At 32.9% G+C, this 24,458-nt stretch overlaps 2 protein-coding genes across 2 annotated transcripts in view; both read right to left on the bottom strand.

The window, feature by feature from the left end:
- LOC124362264 (zinc finger protein 346-like) overlaps positions 1-7,567 on the bottom strand; it is a 48,443-nt gene extending 40,876 nt beyond the window's left edge. Inside the window, exon 1 of the mRNA XM_046816617.1 lies at positions 7,364-7,567. The gene's annotated coding sequence lies outside the window, so the exon portion shown is untranslated. The remainder of the gene's footprint in view (positions 1-7,363) is intronic.
- Positions 7,568-13,086: 5,519 nt separating this feature from the next.
- The window catches only part of LOC124362263 (cadherin-99C-like), a 222,983-nt gene continuing 211,611 nt past the window's right edge, over positions 13,087-24,458 (bottom strand). The window contains 6 exon segments of the mRNA XM_046816616.1: positions 13,087-19,062; positions 19,552-19,678; positions 21,934-22,066; positions 22,440-22,536; positions 22,649-22,873; positions 23,829-24,094. Coding sequence (XP_046672572.1) covers positions 18,930-19,062; positions 19,552-19,678; positions 21,934-22,066; positions 22,440-22,536; positions 22,649-22,873; positions 23,829-24,094 — 981 coding nt within the window. The 3' untranslated portion in view covers positions 13,087-18,929.

The raw sequence follows: 24,458 nt of genomic DNA, 5'->3' as shown, positions 1-24,458 counted from the left end.
TAGACACAAATACAACACTTGACAGGCCTTGAACTTTACTCTACCGACACATCATTTGACCATCTTTGAAGAGAAGCCTGGGGCCCAAGTTCCTCAACCTGCTGAACGAGGCAGCTAAAGGAAAAGGTGCACACAGCATGAGAAGACGACTCACCACATGGTTACTGGATAAACCATTTTACACCATACAAGAGTTCCTGAACTGGAGAACATCCTCCATTGATATCTAACAAGAAATGATATTGACTTTACCATTTTATTGTTACTATGTTTAATTTTGTTAACTACTTGACGCCTTTCTGTACTCTAAGTTCATGAATAGTCTTCGGATTTCTGATTTCTCATAGTGGTGGCGGGCGTGCCGCAGCCGTGGCATTGTCTCTGTAGGAACTGTCAAAAGAAGTGGCCTGTTTGTATTGTGTCGGGTTATTAAGTGAATTGGTTATACTTGTACTGTTAATAGTTTAAACTTGCTACAGGTTTGTTATTTATTATCTCTTGTATTATTAAAAAATAAATTCTTAATAGTATTGTACAAAATAAAAAATAAATACAAAAATATTGGTATCCTTGCCTTAAATATGTTTTAAAAATATTACTAATTGTAATTATTTAATTACCTTGTGCATTTTTTGTTGACGCCATATCGTGATCGAGACTCAATGTACTACAGTCGAAGGAGATTCCCATTAAATCATCTTCGCCACTGTCACTACTGTCAACGATAGGTTCCTTGTCACTGCCACATCCTTTCTCCCACTTGTCACTGTCAGAATCCTCACCTAGTCTCACAACAATTTTTTCTGTCATTTCGTTGATTTGTCGTTCAAGTTCCATATAAGTCCTCCAATCATCTTGAGTGATCGAATCACGTGTTTCCTTCATTAATTGTTGCACAGAATTTATATTAAATGTCACATTTTTCTTTGCTACTCTTTCTTTAAGTAGACTCCAAATAAGTTTGATTGGATTTAAATCTGGAAGGTAGGGCGGCAGACGCAAAACTGTGTGACCACTTTTGGAAATCATTCGATCAATTTTAAACATTTTGTAGGTGGTCTTGTAGGCTTTGATAAGAGCATACAACTCAGGTTTGTACATCGTACTTGAGTGAGCAATATTATATTTGGAAAGCCATTTCAGCCTTTCAACTTGAAGTTATGGTGCAGAATCTTCTTGTTTGTTGTGATAGGGGGCGTTATCTATTACAACAGAATTATCTTTCAGATTAGGGATTAATTTTATTTGTACCGTACCCATTTTTTGTCATTTTCGTAATTCATGTCATTGTAATAGTCTCCTGACTTCTTTCCTGATTTGAAAGTAAGCAAAGCAATCCAATTATTGACAAATCCATCTTCCCCACCAGCGTGGACTATTATAAGGCGTTGTCCTTTACTTAAAGGTGTCTTGAGTCTCGAAGTGAACAAATGTTCGATCCATGTACACTATCGTTTTTTTTTTTTCATCTCTGTATTCAGATAAACTTTTTAAATATTTTATCCGTAATTCACGGATGTTGAAACTTTCAGTTAAAGTATTTCTGAACACAACATGGTGTTGGAGGTAGATTTCTTCCAGCGAAATTCTAACTTCCATAATATTTTTGTAAGTGTCCACATACTTCCCTTAAAATCAATTTTCTCTTTTAATACATTCAATAAGGATTTCAATGTAGGCCGTTCTCCATGCTGTTGATGAAAATGATTTATTGTTCTTCGAACTATGCCCAGATCAAAATTGTACAAATCACTTTTAACAAGCTTACGTTTTCTTACCTTGTTTGGCGTACTAAACGAAGTACCCACTGGACTTGTTTGCTTTTCTTGCTTTAGAATAAGTCTTAGCGTGCTTTTTGAAATTCCAGTTGCTTGAATGACACGCTGTTGAACCTTTTTTAAATTAATAGAAGTGTTAGTTTCTGCTTCTCTTTTCATAAAGCTGTAAACATTGGCAATTACTTCACGTGTTTGGCTGTGTATAAACTTTCTACCTCTTATTTTGCTGTTCACACTACCTTCCATTACTTTCACGATAAAAACACAATAAGCACAAAGCAATGAATACATACACGTGACTTGTGTGACAAATTTGCACAAGCTACTGTTTTAGTGCGATACGTACACAAGGCTGCAGACCGTTGTTCACCAGACAGAGCATGACAACAGACTAAGCTGCTCCATTCCCCCACCACTTTATTGCACTACTTGCCTTCTGCGCATCTTGAGGCCACCGCTCATGTTATAACTGACAAACAATACCTTCCCGGCCTCAAATCACATGCCAGATCATCAAAATTTTCCAATGTCAGATCATGTTGAGATGATCTGGGAAATAATCGGAAAAGTACCGATTAGAAATTTTCCTACTCATCAGTGTGGGCTTCAACGGTTCAGTGCCAACCCGCACTTCTGGCGAAATAAGAACATGCTTCCAGATAGTACCCAAATTCAAGGTCAAATCACATGAGCGCTCACAAAAAGTTAATTTTAACTTTAGTACAACTAGTAATATATTTATTACAACCTAATCTAAACCTACTTGTATCACATAATAACAAATAGTAGAGAGGGACAGAGTGTACCAAAGAGCCAAACATACATTTGATATCACTATTCATATCCATTTTCAATACCAAAGTAGTAACACGAGAATCTAAAACACAAGAAACGAGCAGACTCAATAATAACTGTAGTAGAAAAATAGCTTATAGGGCAACATTCGATTCACGAATATAGTATAATGTCTCAAAGTAGTATAATATCTTGAAACTGTGCCATAGAGGTAGCGTACAATCTCTTTACAGTGTTATAAAGTTAAATTTATTTTAGGTTCAGTTCTAATGACTACGTGTGAATTACATATGTCTGATAAGAGACAGGATTCCAGTACTAAGCAGTTCGGCAAGATTAAAAATTGACCGGAATCTGGTCTAAAGCATGGAGAAGGTTAATTTTATAAGTTATCTCAATTTCTTCATTTATTATGAAGGACAGCTAATATTACTTACACATTTAAAAACTATATTTCTGTACCATGTTTGGAATGAAACGAATCAATTCATTTACACATCAGCAACAGAAAATGCATATATTTTAATATATTAAACTGCTAGCTCCGAATGTACTGTGGCTCCGAATATTTCACACAGCTAACCGATATGTGAAGAAAGTTATCTGATACAGAAGTAACCGAAGTGTGGTTATACATATGCCGTAAATCTTATGGAATACTTATTCTACAGGTCCCATATTAAACACATTAAGACAATAATATCGAACAGTACGTTTCACAGTTACACTCAGGTTGTGAGGATAATTAATTTAATCAATTACTGCCTCTTAAATAATTTGTAATTGTCTTAAGATGATACCTAACACTAGAACAGAATAAAAAATACCATACAGATTTATTTTGATAACTAAATCAATCTTTCAGTACCAAAGTAAATGAACACATAAGACTGTAATTCAGGTTAAAACTTGTACCCAAGAGTATACTCATGGACTATGAAATGCCACGATGTAAGGCCCCTAATATATGTAAAGATTAGTTTGAGCAGTTTAAATCATCCAACCGATCATCACTTGTGAAGGAAGTCATTTAGGCAAATATTTCATCGGATAACTGATGAAATTTCTACGAGCCACCTAACAATACCCTCTGATGTGTGAGGAATTTGGCCATTTGCACACAGGTGACAATATTAGTTCGATAAAGGCTTGAATGCAGCCGTGATATCAAAACATAACCTCACGCTTCAGTTTCAATGTATGTAATCTGACAACCTGCCTAATCGTGTGTGAGGAGCAATTGTTCACAGACCATCCTGAGATGATCCATCAACCGACTATAATCAACTGACAAATCGTAACATGTATGGGAGCTTAACGTGACATGGGATAGAACTAACAGAGTTACATTCGACTACACTGGTGAAGGCAACCATGGATTAACTGCAGTCAGGTGGAACTCACGAAAACATATTGATTATATTGTAGTACAGCTGGTCTACGCACTCTGTAAATAATTCGGTTACATCATCCACACGCCCGTTCAAAGATCACATAGCGTGAAATGTGATGTTTGGTAATCAACTACTAACTTCTGATCGAGATCTGTCCAATTATTCGTTGATTTTATGTTCTAATTTGTCTTGATTTCACAAGAATTTAAATTTGGTTATTTCGTTATTCGATTTTTATTTTCGAATGGATTGATTATTTTTATCTGAATGAATTATTTAATAATACAATTTTTAAACATATGATTATAGTAATTTTTAATGTAAGCAAGAAACAGCAAGAAGTAAATTGTTTGAGAATTTAAAAACTACGATCAATATGAGGAAATATATATATACATATTGTGGGTTTGGCTCCTGATTACCCATGAGTAGAACACTTTCCTCCACATCACAAAAGCGGCTGCTCACTGCTATTCGGGCAAGCCGTAAGTATTGTAACGTTTCTCTGATATGTTGGTATCTAGGAGGTTAAAGGGCAACCCGACAAATCATGAATTTGACGTTATCAACGTGTTCTGCTCATCCTCCTGAACAAAAATATAAATGGTTTCATAGGGTGCAAATGACAAATAACATGGTTTTAAGGGGCATTTTCATAAATAGTTAAATTGTTATGTTTTGTTTGTGTGCTGTGTCTGGATATCTGTTTACTTCAATGTTATCTGCGGGGCCGGGACTGATAGCGTATCTGTTATCGGAGCGCTCCAGAGCTGTTAGTCAGTGCTTCATAAGATATCGTATACTGTAGTTCGGATCGAGTGAATGCATATCAATCATGGGTGAACTATCCACTAGTTCGACAAATCATAGTGAATTGTGTGTGTCTGAGTGTTATGTTAGGCATGTTAGGAGTTTACGTTTTGACCTAAACAAGATTATTTCCTTTTAAATAGGACATGGAATTTTTAATAGTGAGTGTATTTGTTCATCATGCGGTCGCGTATTGTTTTTAAACCGGGACACTTTGATGTTTCATTGTGAAAAATTCGTAAAAGTAGTAAAAAAACAAAATTTTAATGTAATTTTTTAATTGGCCCGGGCAGCTTCTTTTTTAGAAAGAACGTGCTCATGCATAGAGACATATTTTATTTTGGTGACTACATTGTTGCATTTGAAGCCACTGAGACAACGCTACGTTTTGTTGTAGTTTGGCATTACTGTACATTCTGTGGTGGACTGGTATTCTTTCTGCCACGAAGTGTATTGTCATCACATTTCAACGGTCCTGTTACAGTTGTTGAAATTGATGATGCCAAATTTGGAAGGAGAAAATACAATCGCGGCAGAAGAATCCAGGGACAGTGGGTTTATGGGGGAATCGAAAGGCAGAGCAGATTCCTTCCTTGTTCCTGTTGATTCAGGGATTCAGACACTTCTCCGTCAATCATTCCATTAATTTTGTTGGCCCTGATACCATTGCATATACTAACACCATTGAAAGACACTGGCGAGAAGTCAGGGCAAACATCTATTGGATGGTGTCCGGGGTGACCATTTTGTAGGTATGGCAGAATTCCTTTCCAAGGCCAAATACCCCCACCCACATACCAGGCTCCACCACTTTTATGTTACTGCCGTTCAGCTCTATCCGCCAACATACTACTAGTAAGTGTTCTCTATTAATGTCCATTTATATATTAATATGTTTTCATGATTTATTACGGTTTTTACACTTTACATAAATTTCTTTGCATTACATTTAAATTTATATTTCTGTTCAGCCCCTCTAGAATTTCATATTTTTCTGATAGGTACTATCTAGAGGGATGTTTTTCTTTCGTTGAAATCTGATGACCAGAGGCACATGTCTCAACCCGATAACAACTAATTAATTTGTGGCTAAAAATTTGGTAAAACATCATTTATTTGGGTCAAAATTCTGCTCATTTCAGTATTATTTTTCATTTATGTTTCCAAAGATGGCTCCACATCCGATGACGTCATCACGAGGTTGAATCATGGTCACAAAAGGTGAAGTGACACCCAACACAATAATGTACAACATGGAAATATTGCTCCGTGCGTGAACAGTTGTTCTATTTTTTTATGTTCTACAGCTTCGTTATTTCTCATTTCCATCCCGTCAAACATTATATTGTTTTGTTCTGTAGGAAGATTCCAATAACTTAATAACGCGAAACTCGTATTTTGCTGCTCCGGCCATTACTTTCTCATTACCAGTTGGTTTTGTAATTTTTTTATGTTATTATTATATTAAGGTTATTAAAATTGTACTGTATTATTTTTGTTTTAATGTGTTATAACTACTGTTACATACAATCATCATACAATATTGGGTATCAATTTACAAAATCGTGACCATGGAAAGGTATGTTCATTTTTTTTTCCTGAAAACTACAATTTTTCCTGAAAACAATAGTGAAGAAAAAATTCGTCGGCAACGAAAATCAAAGGAGTTACGATTTTTTGAAATCCTCTGAAAACTCTGTTTTTGACAGTACCTCTGGCAATTTTACTGAAATGGTGACGTTAATCCTGTCAACGATGCCTGCCCGCTGCGCAGTGCTGCGCACTGCTTGCTCTTTTAGAAAAAAAATTAACTCGAGCTTGCAAAAGTCGAATCCCAGATCACGTGATGCCCCTGATCCTTAACCCTCCAAGTGTTGTTCGACAAAATTTTGGCGGTTATTTTCCATCTTTAATGCAATAATGCCCGAAAGGCATCAATATAATACAATGATATACTTTCCCCCCAGTTTATATGCACCTGTGATAATAACACTTGGCTATAAATGCCCAACCCATGAAAAAAAGTCCATTTTTCATGGTCACGGTATTGTAAATAAATACCCAATATTGAATCATCCAATAATAACAATCGAATAACAAGTGTAGGATGCTTATTAAAACTTCCCCTTTCTCAGTTCTACAGAAAAGTGTTTGGCTTATTCTCTGTTGGGTGGCCACCCACTGTATTATCAACCTATACTTTCACAATATTGATATCAACATTTAAAATTGATATTTACTTACAATCCATAGCTTTGCCAGACTTTAAAGTGTAGCAGTTTAACAAGTGTGTATTAACATGTACAATATAGATTAATACATTAACTTTCACAACTTTTATATTTATTTGGCATTTAAACATTATTGATTGATCATATTGATTCAACTAAGTATCAGATTGGCTTAGGACTACTATGCTACCGTATATAAAATCTGAGCCACAAAATTATTGTATGCAAACTTATGTTGCTATGTGTTAATATAAGGTCACTCTGTACACTATAATCAAATTAGTTATCATATCCAGTAACCTAAACAGCATAATAAAGGCTAAAAAGAATTATTATTACTATCCAACATACTTACTGCTCTGAATAGTATGAAATTAGTATAGTTAACTGAAAAATTATGACGGGGATTTAGAATTAACCTCTGATTTTTTTAATAACTTCGTACTTCCAAAAGCAAACTGTTATATAGTAACCGAAGCTGCAATAAAACTTTGAATGTTAAATTTGTGAATAAAAGAGAACTTGGATGGATAACCAGTCTTGAACGTGATCCTGGGAAAAGGAGGGAAAGGAACAGGGAACGCGGAACGATGAAATATGTCTTTTCCTTAGCCAATTACTTGGCAGTCTGGATTTTATCCAGCAGGCTCCGAAGTTCACTTGTTCTGTGGTTGCCCTTCATTTTTTCTTCTCAAACTATAAGATTCTGGGGTACTTTGGGATTATACCGACTACACCCAGACATGAATCGTTATTTGACATTTTGCTTCTACTGATTACTAGATTAGCGTAGAACAATATTTTGTCAATATAAAACAGGAATTGTCTTATCGCAAACCCCTCCCCATCCTCAGACAGAGGTCAAAGTCGAGCGGTCTAGTAGATAACGTGATTGCAGAGTCTCGCCACCGGTTCAGCTGGTGCGTCGTTTTGTTGTACTTCCGTATTTTACCCCTACATTTCTCCAAACACAAAAATTCAACAAAAACACACATTACCAAACAAAAATTAAACTCTCTTTATTGAAAAAAACACACAAAACTTGTTTTTATTCTTGATCACACTCCGCCACCCAAAATGCGAGTGCTGCCCCGCGCTGATTTCAACGAAAGAAAATTTATCCCTCGAGATAGTAACTATCAGTAAAATATCAAATTCTAGAGTGGCTGATTAGAAATATAAATTGAATTGTAATGAAAAAGCAATTATGTACCGTACAAAAAACTTAAATAATCATGTGATGCCGCGCGGCCTGCCGTAATCGGGATTCTCGAGAAAGATAAGATAACAGTGACAACAACAATACCGATCACAATACCTGGAAATGCTTGTTGATTGATGGAATGTTAGTTCTGTTACTCAACTACATCGTTTTATAACGTTCTAAGTTCATTGAAAAAAGTTTAAGCGTTTGGTTTGTTAAGCGAAAGTTTGTGAAGGTGTTATGATGTTTGATATTCAACATCAGTGTTTAATATTCGGCATTGACATGTGTTTTGTGTTATATAAAAAATATAATATGGACACATTTTTATTCCAAAATACCACCAATAATTCTCTTAAAGTATATTTAATTATAAAATGTATTTGTTATTTATAATCTACTGAATAAAATATTAACAATAAGTAAATGTGATACGTTAAAGAAAAGTTGTTTAACATCCAAAGACCATAACCAAAATAAAAACTATCATTTAAATCAAGAGAGTCGTTCCTTTTAAGCCTGTAAAAATGTGCACTATTGTCCAGTAAATTCATATCAATATGATTTTTATGTCCTTCAAGTTTAGTTTAATAGCTTAAACTTTGAGATCTCCACTTCTATATGTGCAATTTTCTGGAAATCTCATATGTCTATGTGAATCACCGCATTTTTAACGAACCATGGAGTTTAACCCAGCCTGGCCTTTTTGTAAAATCGAAATGCATACAATTAAAGTGATATTCACCCACTGTGGCCGGCCATGACGTCGCATGTGATGTGATTGATACAAGGTTTTTATGAGAGTCATGTTAGATTTGAGGAGTATTAAATAGAGAGTTTAAATAAACTTCAACGCTATAATAATATTCAATTATCTCATATTGAATGTTGACAGTGGTAGTTGTTCAATTCCATAAAAATAACCTAAGGGATAAGGTTTCAGCAACTATCAGAGTGAAGCTTTAACAGGAGTGATTTTGTGAAATAATGACGAGTTGTATAATGAGGTGTACGCATGCACCGAATTCCTTAACAAATTATATTTTTTAGACAAAACTTATACTTTATTGCATTTAACGGGAATGTAAGTGGACACAAAACTGTCGTTATTAGAGTTAAAAGCAATTTCATTGGATAAGAAAGAGGTGTACTTAGATGCCCCCAAAAAGTAAACCCCTTTGATGTGATAGTTAGAAATCATATTGGTGTATGTTTTATAAAAATTGAATATGAATTTTATGAATTAATCGGTTGAGGAATACCATATTATCTTAACGTATTTTATTACGCCGAAATTATAATAAACTTTGGTTTCAAGAGGACAGGCATCACCTCATTATGTAGTATAATACGGTCACTGTTTGCCAAGGAGATGATTCTGACGAATCGCACCAACTCTGTGCACCACTGAAGCAGTTCTTCAATTTCCTTCTGATATGTTATAAAACGCTTTTACCAAGAACGTAACCAGGAAATTTGAGAGGGTCAAGACAACTGATATCTTCCCAAAGTGGATAAAAAGTAAGGCCCCATTTTGTTCCTTAAAAAGTTCTTAACCCTTATCTATGTTGAGAACAATCTTACAGCAATACATGTAAGTAATACTGAAAATATTGAATAATAATAATAATCGGTAACTATAAAATTAATTGAAACCATTGAAAATTCGGACTTATTGGCCTCCCGAACCAAGGCTACGCCCTTGGTTAATATTGATTTTTATCACAGGATGTAAAATTGTCAAGTAATTCTACGACAGTATTTCGAATACTTAATTTCAGTATAGTATTTAATATTATATAAGATCTATGAGTGACAGAGATATATGGAGCTAGTCAGTACTTGTTTAAAATGTTGTGTAAAAATCACAAACTAGTTAAAATCAAATCACGTACTTTTCTCATCATAAATAAAAGGTTATAAATTGGTTAGTGAAATTTACAGTAAATAAGCTGATACCAAGTTGGTTAGTGGATTGAGAATAACTACCTGAGCAACATTTGTGCTTGAGTAATTAGATGATAAAAATTAAACAATAATACACTAATAACATTAGCAATGAAACTATGGAGGCAGGCACATCACTATAGTGAATATATTTGAAACCCACAAAATACAACTTTAAAGTGTAAGAACTTTCGATTTATTTCAGATTTACGTTTATAAAACAATAGTTTTAGATACCTAAAATCATTATAAAAATCAATAAACTATTTTAATAATAATAAAAGAGTTCTACAAATGTAATCTTAATTTTCACATTCACTTGTTCACCAAAGTAGGTTTTGAACTAAAACTAAACTGTTCCTAAATTGGGATATACACAATTAGACATAATTACTTATAACAGTGAATACTCTGAACTACAGTGTAGTAAATTAGTTTGAATGGTAACAAAATTCTCGAGAAATGTAGGAGACCAGTCCAGCCTGGTCCGGTGCATCCGGTCTCGGTCGGCTCTCGTGGTGACTGTGCCGATTCGCAATGGGTGGGTACCCATTTTGATTGCATGCTTTTGCGCCTAACGTGTATGTAACTTAAACGATAAGTCCTCTGACGGTCTATACCACATGTTTGGCGTTTTTATATTAAAATATAGCTTTCAGAGCATCTGTGAGCAAAATGTTCATTGCGTACAAATGTTTGGATTTGACCCAGGAGTGATTTTTAATTATGAACGCAAGTCTAACGTGCATTTAATTTAGACGATAGTTCCTCTATGGTCGAGTTCTTATATTTCGGATTTTGTTTTATTATAAAACTGAAAGGACACCTTTTTGCAAATTTTCAATATGAAAATCGGTGTAGATTTGGCGAACGAGATCTACTTTTATACATTTTAACCTACTTTTAGAATTATTGGAATCTCCTTCAAACTGAGAACTGCAACATTCACGTACATATTACAAAGGGACGATAACTTCACGGTCTGGAAGACAAAGACGTGAGGTTACCTTCACGGTAGTTTAGTAGGATTTGATAGTGACAACATGCTTGAAGTTTTTGAAGACATCACAGACTTTTCTGTGAGCCTGTGAGGTTAATGAGATTGAATCAAGTGATAATGAAAACTTCAGAATTTAAAAACATATTATGAGGTCATAGTCAGGCTATTTTGTACAGTTTATAAAATATAATATTCCATCAGAAGTCTCACACACCAATAAACATATTTTCAACAAAAATTAAAAAAGGAGAAAGTATTCTAAATGTTATAAGAAGATTCCAATGAAAAGAAGCCAGAAGGAAGAAAGGAAGCCAAAAGATCACTTCACAAGTTTTTACAGTGTGCAGAGTGTGATGCATACTGTTGTAACGAATGTTTCTTCTTCTTATTCTTCTTCCATAAAGTAAAAGTGTAAAGGATAAAGCTAAAGACAGTTGATTCAGTTTTATATCAACAAATTGTGTTCTTTTTTATTTGATTTGTTCTTTGTTTTATTTAGCCAATAAAAATAAAATTTAACATCTAAAATTTGTAGTTTTCGTAACCTTTCATTGTTTTAATCTACAAAAATTTACAAGCAGAGGCCATGAGTATCAAAATTGATATAACACATCCAAGTGGTAAACTGGTAAAGCTGACGTATTAAGGTTTATAAAAGCCCTAGGCATTTTAGAGGATGACTAACAACATCATTTTGAGATCACCATTGGCGCTGCTAGCTGTAGCAAAGGTTAGTTTTCCTTTTGCTAGTTTTGTTCCTAAGATGGTTTCATTCAATGAAGTAAGAGTATTTTTGGTAGCATTTTACAGTTGAGGCAAGACTCATCAATGGTATAGAGCTGATCTGCTACAAGTTAATATTCTGAAACAAATTTTTTAAACTATCTAATGAACTTTTTAGCAGCATCATCATAGGCTGAAAGTTTTCACCTGAAATAAATTACATAATGCTGTGACAATTTTTCCATTGGCAAAGCTAACCCTCACTTGCTGTATACTCACCACAAATCTTTTGCAATTCAATTGCCTTTTCTTTTAAAATGTGCCCTAAAGTGGAGTGCCTTAACGTCTTTCCTTGCAAAACCTTTTAATGCTTTTCTGGTTTTTATAGCATGTTTATTTTCTACCGTTACTGAGTAAACTTCGAGATCTTTTTGGTCTTTAATAGCTGTTACATGAACACCCATTTCAGATACTATGCAAATGAGTCACCTTGGTCCAGTCTTTGTGAAACACAGTTTCTGTTCAACTGTGAACAAAATACGTTTTTTCTTTGTATTAATTGTAGCTATTATTACACTTACAAAGTGATATTCATTCCACTACTGTAATTTAAAAAATGATAAAATTAAATGAAACAATACTGTACAATGAATAAAAAAAATACCATCTTAACAGGTCAGCAGACATCTGTCAACTAATCGATAAAATGAGTATGATGCAAATAAAGGAAAGGACTGCAGACATCTGCTCTAGTTGTGACAGAAAAAACTAACAAAAGATAGCATGCCATTCAGCTAAAAGCGTAAACAGATATGGCTGAAAGATCCGAGGAGTCGGATAATAATTGAGGTATTACTGTATTTACTAATTTAGAGTAAGAAAATTTCACATAGCATAATCACCAAAATTATTTAATACTTGTAAATGATAATAATTTACTATTTATATATTCAAGTAAAAAAATGCAACAAATTATTTTTATCCCAACTGGAAATAAAATACAAGTTTTCCTTCACCGTTTGGGAAGGATTAATTGGTTATTATTTTAAAAAGGAACAAAGAATAGAATGCATGAAACGTTTGGTAATAAAGTAATTTTTTTGTATTCACCTAAAACATTATCATACTCTCTCTAAGGTTAAAAGTGAATGATCCTCAAAGACAGCAGGATGTATGTGTAAACGGGGAGGAATGAAAACAATTGTTTAAAACTTAAAGTAAAATATTTATTATTAAAGAGCATCTCATACAGTAATGGGAATGGTCTGTGAAATGCCCAACTAGTTTGCAAACAACACTCCTAATTACAATACTTCTACACATATTTGTACAATAAAATTTACTTTACAATAACAATGTACTACATAAACAATGTAACTCGTATATGTAGTCCTTAGAAAAATATCTAGCGTTATTTACACATTTCAACATAATATAAACACTGTGAATTGACTTTAAATAAATCTTTACAATGTACAACGAACTAAAATTAGTTGCATTCTCATCCTATTCTATGGAAGTCAATATGACTAGTACGTAAAATTGCTGACCACTCAGCTTTCGTCTGATTTACGTCCATTCAACTTGCAACTCATGAATCGTAAATGTACATCAGTCTCTCTTTACACTATTAACAATTTGTTACAGTTTGGCACGTGTCATAGCTAAGCTGAACCAGCTGCAAAGCTGTTTTATGGCCTCTTTTACTAACTGTATCTTAATATTCGATGAGTTCTAAAAATTGATTACAAGGTTTAAGATAAACTTTAAACACAAGAGAAGAGCATGGATGTCACACTGCCATTATTAATATCTTGTATTACTGTGTCTCAAAAATATCTCTTTCCTGCTTTAATTAAATCGGACATTGTTCCGACTTTATAGTGACATCTGTGAGAATCACCAGTAAAATCGTGCAGTAAGAGGTTGTAAAATTGGATTTTAACTATAGGATATACCTTACTAATAGTGACAATATAGTCACTTTTGATGTTATTGGTTTAGTTTGTCAAGAAGCGTGAATATAACGATTACTCAATAACTGTTATCGTATCTGCAAGGGTGAAAACGTTAATTGTCCATCTAGGGAAAAAATGTAACCAATACAATTAATTAGGTAAAATTTCATTTTGAGGCTTGATTTCGTAGTGAGAACTGAAGGTGTATAAGGTTTTCTAATGAGTAAACTTCCAATACAAGTTTACTATGTTAAATCTTAATTCATACACAAATGTGCAGACTCAAGCAAACACTAGACATATGGTGTAGGAGTATTTTTTAAATGCTGAATTTATATACCTTTCACTGTACAAGTTGGAGAAAATAGTTAACAAATGAAGATACAACATGTTTACTAAAACTCTACATTTAGAAAATCTTAGTGACAGCATTTTTTACACAAGGTAAAATTACAAGGCACTAAAAGGGTTAAGTACTGTACATTATTTTGCATTACAAATATGACTTTTTTTAAAGATTAATTCTACTATTTAAAATTTAAAAACAAGATATATGTTATAGATAATTATAAATAAAATGTATGAATTATGAATATTTATGAATTATGTGATGATAGCTCCAGAAGATATGTTGGACATACAGGACCAGATATAAAAAGCATATACCAGATTCAAGAACTGATTGGCAAAAAGCAAAAATCATCTTTCACTCAGCACTTAATAGACTATGAATGGCATAAATATGAGCTTTGATATACACTATTACATTTGTTAAAAAGGACAACTTGAGAACATTGGAAGAATTAAAATTTCTAGAGTGTTCAAAGAAAATGGGCAGAACATGATCAACAATCTCAAAAGCTCCATTTCAGTTCCCACAGCATTTTAATGCAATTACTATATGTACCGGTCCAAAAAAATATCAGCTGGCAATGATAGCAGTGATGTCCTCAACTCAGGATTGGGGGTTATGTAATGTCAGTTCAGCTCTAGCCTTTCCGTGGACATACATGTGTTCTTTGTGTGAATGTGTAGTTTTTAAATGATTTGATGACGATAACTAATATATGTAATATTTTCTCTGCATTCCTAATGATAGCACTATCTTACTGAAACATGAAGAATTTCTCTACATGACTAGCTGGACTGACATTTGACAGAAGACAGAACCATTTTTAGTTCATTAATTCAGTCCAGGGCCAACAATATGTTCATAATGAAATTTTAGAAATCAAAGTAAAAGTGAATGCCTCCTGGGATCTATTGGGATATTTGTCAGCTACGTATACGCTCTTTAATAAAAGTAAAGATATGGAATAGTTATGTCAGAATAGCTTCAAAAAAAACTAGTAGGAGAAATTTGTTAATGTCAGAAGACGTTTGACACAGATAAATTATGTTAAAAACAAATGTGGATTAATTTCATTCTTATTTTTACATTTAAGAGATAGTGCTCCATTTGAAAATAATATGATAAATAATGCTTATGTAGAATCAATATTCCAATATGACATAATGTTTTGGGAAGTAACACAGATATTGATTAAATTTTTAGGCTACAAAACGAATTACAAGACTAGTAACTAACCATGGAGTCATTGTAAATTTAGATGAAGGATTCATAGGAGAAACTGTATGAAACCTAATTTATAGTTTTAAGTTGATAACAGGTGTTATTTTAATGTTATGATAGGTTTAAGATATACTTATCATTTGTACTTGTATCTGATACATATGATAATGTTATTTATGAGAATATTATATCCAAATAAATTATGTGTGGCAGATTTAAATTAATATTTAACTCATACTGCTCATATTACTGTAAGAGTTAATAAATTGAAATCATTAGTTTAGGATTATTTAATTTAATGTGTAATGTCTCGTTAGTGATAGTTAACATTTTAAATGTATAGATTTTCCTCCAAATGTTAAGAGCATTTCTATTTGCAACTTATACAAATTTTCAGAGAATGCACTTGAACCAAAATTATAAGTCTCAGTTTCAAATTATTTTGAAACCAATTTTAAATTTATGATGATATACAAACCATTCTATATAAGCCGAATATAAAAACATTGTAAAGTTCATAGAATACTAATGTAAGACCAATATAGACAAAGTTATATCATTGCAATAAAAACCAGGAAATCCTTGCTTTACCTTGTTGTCAGCCTTAAATAAGTTGTTATGTTTTAAATGGAATAACCATGCTTACAAAGAAAATGTTAGTAGTATGCTGAGACAGAATACGAGTATAATTAAGAAGTTTCTAACATAATTAATCCTGGAACTGGTAACCAGACCTCTCAGTGGCAAATTATTTTTTGTTTCCGTATATGCCTCATCTTTATTTTATTGTCATATATATTGTAAACAATGTAAATTATATTAGCCTATATAACAATTCATTCAGGAATGTTTACGGAATATTTTCCAACAAAGCAATAAATATGCATGTATATAAAGTGTGGTCCATCCATAATGCACGATGATAATTGTTAGTCACACCTTAACGTCAAGTATTTTGCCCAACTTAATTTGACATTTTTTTGTTTCAGTGTTCAACAAATTCAACCATGAAGAGGTATACCATTGAGCAGCGTGTTAATATTGTTAAAGCATTTTAAGAAAATGGACGTTCAAATCAAAATGCATTTCGTGCACTTCGTGATTTTTTTGGTCAGCATAATCGACCAAATGTGTCCACAATCGGGAGAATTGTGCGCAAATTTCAGCAAACCGGATCTGTGGGAAATGTGAAAACACGTGTGCGTGCTCGCCCAGTTCGTTTTGCGGAAAACATTGGTGTTGTTCGCTATAGTGTGGCAGAAGAGCCGTCAACCTCGACTTGTCGTCGTGCGCAACAATTGAACATCTCACGAACATCACTGATGTGAATATTGCATAAAGATTTGAATTTACATGCTTACAAGGTTCAATTAACTCAAGATCTGAAGCCTACTGACCATTTCAAGCATCGTCAATATGCCGAATGGTTGGTTGAACAGACAGAAGTCAATGGTGATTTTTCAAAGAAAATTATCTTCAGCGACGAGGCACACTTTCACCTCCGTGGATTCGTAAACAAGCAGAATTACCGCATTTGGGCAAATGAGAATCCACGAGTGATTGTTCGGTACGGTTTATGGGCTGGCGGCGTCATCGGGCCGTACTTCTTCGAAAATGAGGTCGGCCAAACAGTTACCGTAAATGGTGTTCGCTATCGTGAGATGATAACGGACTTCTTGTGGCCAGAAATTGAGGACAGGGACCTGGACGATATGTGGTTCCAACAGGATGGTGCCACTTGCCACACATCCAACGAAACAATGGCTCTTTTGAGCGAGAAATTCAATGGTTATGTTATCTCACGTCGTGACGATGTTAATTGGAAGATCATGTGATTTGACACCGTTGGACTTCTTTCTTTGGGGATATTTAAAAGAAAAAGTGTACGTCAATAAGCCAAGAACAATTCAAGAGATAAAGGATGAGATAATTCGGCATATTAACGACATTGAGCCTCAAATGTCTCAGAGTCATTCAAAATATGGAGCATCGGATAGAGGTATGCCACCGACGCCGGGGCGAACATTTGGCCGATATTTTGTTTCACACATAATTGTCATAGATCCTTATATCATAATAAAATATATTAAGATAATTCTCTGAAAACTCTTTGTTTTATTTACAATATACCTCGTGCATTTTGGTTGGACCGCCCTATATTAAGTTTAGTCACTGCATCCTTGTAAACAGAAGAATATAAAGAAATGAATTCAAAGTTTTTTATTTTTACAAAAAAGATTATGAATGGGATACATTGAGATCATTAAGATCATTGAAATTAAATATACAAATTGTATATTTCAACAAAAAAAGAGTAAAAGGTTTAAAATCTTTTTGCATATGGTAAATTAAAAACACACACATAAGTACAGGTGGTGAAAATGGCAACTTACCATACCATATGTAAAAACTTCAAGGTTCACTTTTAAATGTTCAGTCTGGTTACTATTATTTTTCAATTAATTAATTTTTTAGTTTATAATAGTTCCAAATAAATGATAGTAAAGAACAAAAATATACGTTCACATTAGTTTTTGACCACTATGAACTCAAATACGAACATTATAATCTATTGTTGTAAGTAACAATAACAACTCACAATATCAAAACAAGCAAATACTACTAAAATACTCTTATATAAGAAATAAAATCTGATTTGAAGAGTAACAACAGCTGAACGAAACCATCTGATTCGTCACAGCGTGTGCTATGTGTGCTGTATGGGAGAACTTACACAAATATTTAAAGACTGTGTAGACATATAACTTAACATTAGAAAGATTAAAACGATTTTTATTGATATAAACTGAACATTCCTCTTTTGACTAGTATCAAAACAGATACTTCTGAAGCACATTTTTTAAACTTACTAACAAAAAACCTAAGTCATGTTAAAAGACCCGATATTTGATGTTGCCACTGAGAATACAAACAAAATACCCAACATTGGTAAACATATCATGGTTACCTATTTAAGAAAAAAATGTTTAATAAAAGATTTCAATAAGCTGTCATGTAAAACTGGCAAGGAGAATACATAACATGTAATACAATAATAAAGTCTTATCAAATCTTAAATACAAAACAATTTTATCACAAAAAATATTATAATTTTAAATAGTTACTTGAGCAAAAACTGCACTCACTTTATTGAGCCTAAATTGAAATAATAATTTTATTTATAAATGTATAAAAGTTAATTTATAAGATACTAAACTTAAAATATAAAATAGTATGTACAGATGAGTATTATATTTTAAAATCTTTTTTACTAAATCATAATTTATAGTAGGCTTACTATCCATAACGTCTTTATAGTTATTCATCATTATTTTACAACCTATAGAGTCAACGATATGGCATCAGAAAAACACTTTCTAGCACTTAATTCTTGAGCATTTTCATATTTACAAATCACTATTTTACATGTTTTAGTAAAACCAGCATACTTGTAATGTTGTGCACTCTTACAAGTTTACGTATCGTTTTACTTAATGCGGATTTTTTCACTTAACACTATAACTCGGTGGTTGTTTCGATGGGTGATCTGTCGATGAGATAGTTGAAGCCAAGGTGAGAATAGTCTTTCTTTTCTCGAAAGGTGACATTCTCATTGGTGGAACTGTTCAGTCCCCTCTCATCGTCCGATCTGACAATTGCAACACAGAGTGTGAATTACTTGTACACACAGATAAACTTCAAAAATTTGTAAAAACATATAATCATAGGACCATCTAGTCTCTAATATAGTAATGTTTCAATCATAATTTATATACAATTTGTTTCAGACAGGTCAAAATTATCAAAATAACATTTTAAATATTATATTATTTATTTAGCACACAGATGGTTATTAATTTAAAACAAACACTCCAATAATATTTTTGTTTTTATTTCTGTGAGGCCTTTCGTACTCAATGAGATAACAAGATTTCTTAAACTCCACAAAAGATTTAAAGATCGAAGAAGATGAATATCTTGTATCTTTTGATGTTGAATCTCTTTATCCAAACGTACCTAATAAAGATACTATCAAAATTATCGAGGGCTAGCTGATTTCCTTAAATTTAAAAAATACTATTGTTAACAAATACATTAATTTAGTAAATCTTAGTATGTTTAAAAATGTTATACTTACTTGTCATATACAGGATTTAATATTCCTGGTTGGTGTATATTATTATTGTTGACATTGTCATGACGGCCCACTAAACTCGATGCTCTCGTCGTTGTCGCTGCATCTGAACTCACTGGACTTTGTTGGCCTGAAAATCACCAGGATTGGATTTAGTATGAAATGCAAGTAAAAATTAACAAATTAAAACAAACATATAATTTAGTAAAATTTAATGAGTCATCAGTATAATTTGTCATTTATGTACAAGTCTTCAATCCAAGATAATTCAATTTTAAAGATTGCTGTTGCCCATCAGCACCACCTCTGTCCACTAACATAATCAAGAGTACACTAACTACGCTATCACAGTATTAGTCTTTACATTCTATTTATCAGGTGCTATGTTTTACTGTCAGGTAAGTTTTATTTTGAGATAAAACTGTACATTTCACTTCTTTAAACCCAAGGTGTATCTTTCATTCCTGGGAAATTGAATATGGTTCGTCTTTTATTTCAAACTAAGTAAAGAATATTAACTAAAAAATATGTTTGAATTTAATGAAACAGACTTGTTTACAAATTAACGTATATTTACTTATATAAACAGTTCATTAAGGTATTTTGAACTGAAATACCAACAAGATACAGACGTTGTCTGTGTTTTTATAAATAACTTGTTTGCTTTGGTGCGCAGTAACAGCATTATTTAGGTAAAAACTAGTAGGAAAAGTTATTTTTTTCAAAACTTTAAACATATATATGTACACATCTATTTGATTTCTCAAGAATCACCATTATAACTAGAATATAAGAAATAGGAATCACACCAAGAATACAAATTACAGCAAAGGCAAACAATGCTATAAAATGATTCCATGTGTAGCAAAATACAGACGCAGAATCTATTTGGGCAGACAAGTGTTTACAGAGCAATAAGATAACAATCAGTTCAGTTTATTCAGCCATGATCCATGTTTAACCATAGAACTGACGGCCATTTTTTCACAGATGGCAGGCCATTTTTAGAGTTTTGTACCCATACTTTAAAGATTTTGTAAAAAATAAATTTTTACTATAAAACTATATGTATAGTGCATTATCGTTTTCAGGAAGTGTGGAGATAAATATGCATAAACCATAAAAAACTACATTAGTTTTTTGAAAAGTGGTGGGACTGTTCATGATAAAGTGTGATACTATTATAAGTACTAGAATCTGAGATAGCCAATTTATTCGTCATTTTATCTAATTTCAAAAAATATATGTTGGTATCCAGATCCTCTCGAAGAACAAATATATATGGTTATGATTATTTTTTTAAATTTACCAATTCATGAATTTATTTATTTTTGAAGTGGTGAGACGTACGTAAATTTGTTACTATAGGTATATTAACAATGTGTTTCTGTTCAATGTGTTCTTTCCACTGATTGAAAGCACACAAAAAGTACACATATTTTACACATAGTTAGAAATTTTTGATTGCACTGCAATCTTTCTCAACCAGCAGAGAACATTCTAGTTGAATACACTTTGGGTTGCAGAGTTAATGTAGGAAGCCATGTTCCCAATTCACTTTTATAGACTCTTGTTATCATTTTATAAATGTTAGCATTGTATTGAGTACTATATCAAATATTCATGAAAACTGTTAGTATCCAACATTTCTACCTATGTGTACTTTTATGTGTTCTTTCAATCAGTGAAGCCTAGAAGACATTTTTAATGTAAGTCTGCTGATCTCACTATCAACTAGTAACAATCCCTTGCTTTCAGCCCTATTAATTCAAATCGGAATGTAGACATTGTTTGTATTAGCATGCAGAATCTTCCTTGAGATCATTCCTAATTTTTTAGGAATAACTTTTATCAATAGAATCCACATTTAGATCACCTATTTTAATTGAAGCTCTGGTTGACATCAAACAGAATAAGCAGAAGTTATTTTATTTACATGTATTTTTTACATTTTTATTGACATTTCCATGGTAATGCCATTTTGATAATATTGACAACAAAGATGACCAGAGCCAAATGCAGTTAATAACAAATAATGAGCTAATTATTACAAATATAAATGTAACAACAATTAAATTAAATATCTGAAAGAAACCCACAATACCCAATATTATAACAAGATAACATTAACTTGAATGAGATAAAATAATATAATGATGCTACTGCAGCAAAATTGTTCATGTAATAAAGTCGAAATTTTTACTAGGTCGAAGACGAGTTGAGAGCTAGAAGCATTGATTAACTGATTATTATAAAAACAAAGTGTATTTTTGTCTATCTGATTTTTTTTAGTACACTGAGTCTAACAATTCTCTCAACATAGAAAATTCACTAACTGCTCAGACAATTATTTGTACATACTTATAATTCATGAATTGTACTCACCTATGCTATCGCCATTGTCTTTGGTTATGTAGCTTACATTATCTAAAGTAAATGCATGATTCTTTCTGCTGAAGTCCAGTTGGAGATCGTTGTAACTGTCATTATCATCTAGCGGTACACTCATTTGTAAAACCTGAAACAAATCAAACAAACATACTTTTAATCATTTTTATCTCTACATACAGCACTGTATTATTGTTACAGTACATGTCACTACTGTAGATAATACATGAATAAATGGTTTGTACATTGAATTTGTAGCAGCCCATTTCTTTACACATATTATTTACTTTACGCTCTCTGAGATCTTTATAGAGTAGAAGAGTAAAGATCATCCTTCAATAATCCTATAGAAGTTATCAATGTTTTGATAAATTTACATTCAGTCAAATATTCCTTCTGACCGAATGGTCACTTGAATGCATCACTTGGTTTTATGCATCACTTGAATAAGTGATGTGTAAAAATGAGCTTTACAATTATTGAATAAATAAAAAATTTAATACCTGTGTTTCATATTCCTTAAGATTAGGTTCCACAAAAACAGGATCGTATCGAGGTACCACATACATCCTCTGCATCCTCTCTTTGTAGGCTCTATACCTGACAACACATAAAAATAAACGTGAATAAAAAACCTTTGAGACAAGTTTATAAGTAATAACCAATGTCCAGTATGATCAATGTCTACTGTACAAGTTTCTCATGAAATTACCTAGACCAGGAGATGCAAATGTATACAATGCCAGCAGTGCCGAGAATCAGGATAAGGGAAGCAATAATGATGAGAGCATAAGGGAAGACCTCCCACTGCACTGCTACAACAGCCGTGCGCACCGGCGTAACATGTACTGGCGCATGGATTGATGAGGCGGAGGCTTGTAGTGTGGCTGCCACTTCTACAGTAATGTTGCTCATCGCTTCCAGGCTCAACAGTGACCTACATCACAGAGGAAATTATCAGCATAAAGTATTGAATCTGCTTAATGCTGCAACTCAGAATAAACAGCAACCTTGGTAAAAAGTATAGATTTAAGTATAAAAAAAAACATGACTACTTCCATTATAGTTACTGTTAATTTTTATGGTGATAGTTACAAACATACAACATTTTTACTTTTTGGTACAGAATGGGTAAAAATAGCTCTAAATCATGGAACCACAATACATTTTAATGTGCAGTAATATGAGCGTGATAAGGGTAAAATTTTAAAGATGATACAGGAGGGCCAAATGTATCATCTTTCTAATCTAATAGGGTAGATTATCAAACAAGCCATCATATTTATTTCAAACACATTTTGTGTGACAGTAATACTTTTTTATAGCAAAACAAATTTAGAATATTGTTGACATTAGACCCTTATAATTTATTGTACAGTGAAATAATATATCAATTTAAACTAGTCTAACTTAAAACCAGAGTAGACCTTATGAAGGAGAAATATAATATTATAATGTATGTCATAGAAATTTCTTAAAAATTGCCCATGATGTGTTTGGGAGCAGATTGTGATCTTGATGAACTCTCATTTGCTTACAACATCGGTCCACTCATTGTAGTAGCTACAAGGAAAGTGTGCTAGCTGGAGTAGGAAAATAACTTTTTCTCTTCCCTTCTACATAAAAAATAATGTGGTAGATATTACTAAATTTTGAAATTACACAAACTAATACCTTCTATCTTGTGAAGCTTTTCAACAACAGCAAGGCTGTTGTCAACAAACACTTTAGAAATCTATGCTGTTGAAACATCCAACATAATACGTACCGGTTTGTGTAATTTAAACATGTTCTAATATACAGTACACAACCAATACAAGCTTCATTTTTAATACAATGATGTCAGTAATCTAAATAACTTGTTTTGTGGAAGACAAAAAAAGTAAATGTACCTCTTTATTTTGGTGCTGTTGCGTAATAGTATTCGTTCAGTATTAGGGTCAATGGCATAGAACCAGAGGTCCGTGGAGGCCTGGTCAGTCTCCAATGTGATGTTATCTTTCGTGTACTGACGTGCTGAAACTCGTTCAACTCCTACAATGAGACCGGCTTGCTGTTGCAACAGAGACACCAGCGTGTCTTGCTGGCCCTGCACCTCTCCTGCAGCTTTGTCATCTACGACCAGGATCAGACGACTCTGGTCCTCTATTAGGTTCACCTATAACCAAACATTCAAGGATAAATGTTTTCTGATAAATTTGAGTATATAATCATAGTAATGGGCTGGTTAACTATTATTGGAGTAAAATTAGTTTATTGTTGCACTTAACTGTTGAAGACCTTGCTTACAAGTTCATAATCATAGAGTGTCATTTAGGAAGTAAGTTATTTAAGCACTTATTGTAGCAAAAATCTATTGCACGTAACCAATCTTGCTAGACTTTGTGGCAATGGGTGTGACCCACTCCGTTGATTGTCTTTTTTGTTAACATTGACATAACGAACCCATGTTTGATCAGCAGTGAAAATATAGAATTATTTATAAACTGAAATGTGTTTCAGAAATTGCAAGTACTCAGTCT

Source organism: Homalodisca vitripennis, chromosome 5 (genome assembly GCF_021130785.1).
Source record: "Homalodisca vitripennis isolate AUS2020 chromosome 5, UT_GWSS_2.1, whole genome shotgun sequence".
NCBI classification, from domain to species: domain Eukaryota; kingdom Metazoa; phylum Arthropoda; class Insecta; order Hemiptera; family Cicadellidae; genus Homalodisca; species Homalodisca vitripennis.
Note: the sequence above shows the minus strand (reverse complement) of the source record. Positions and strands in the feature narration are given on the sequence as shown.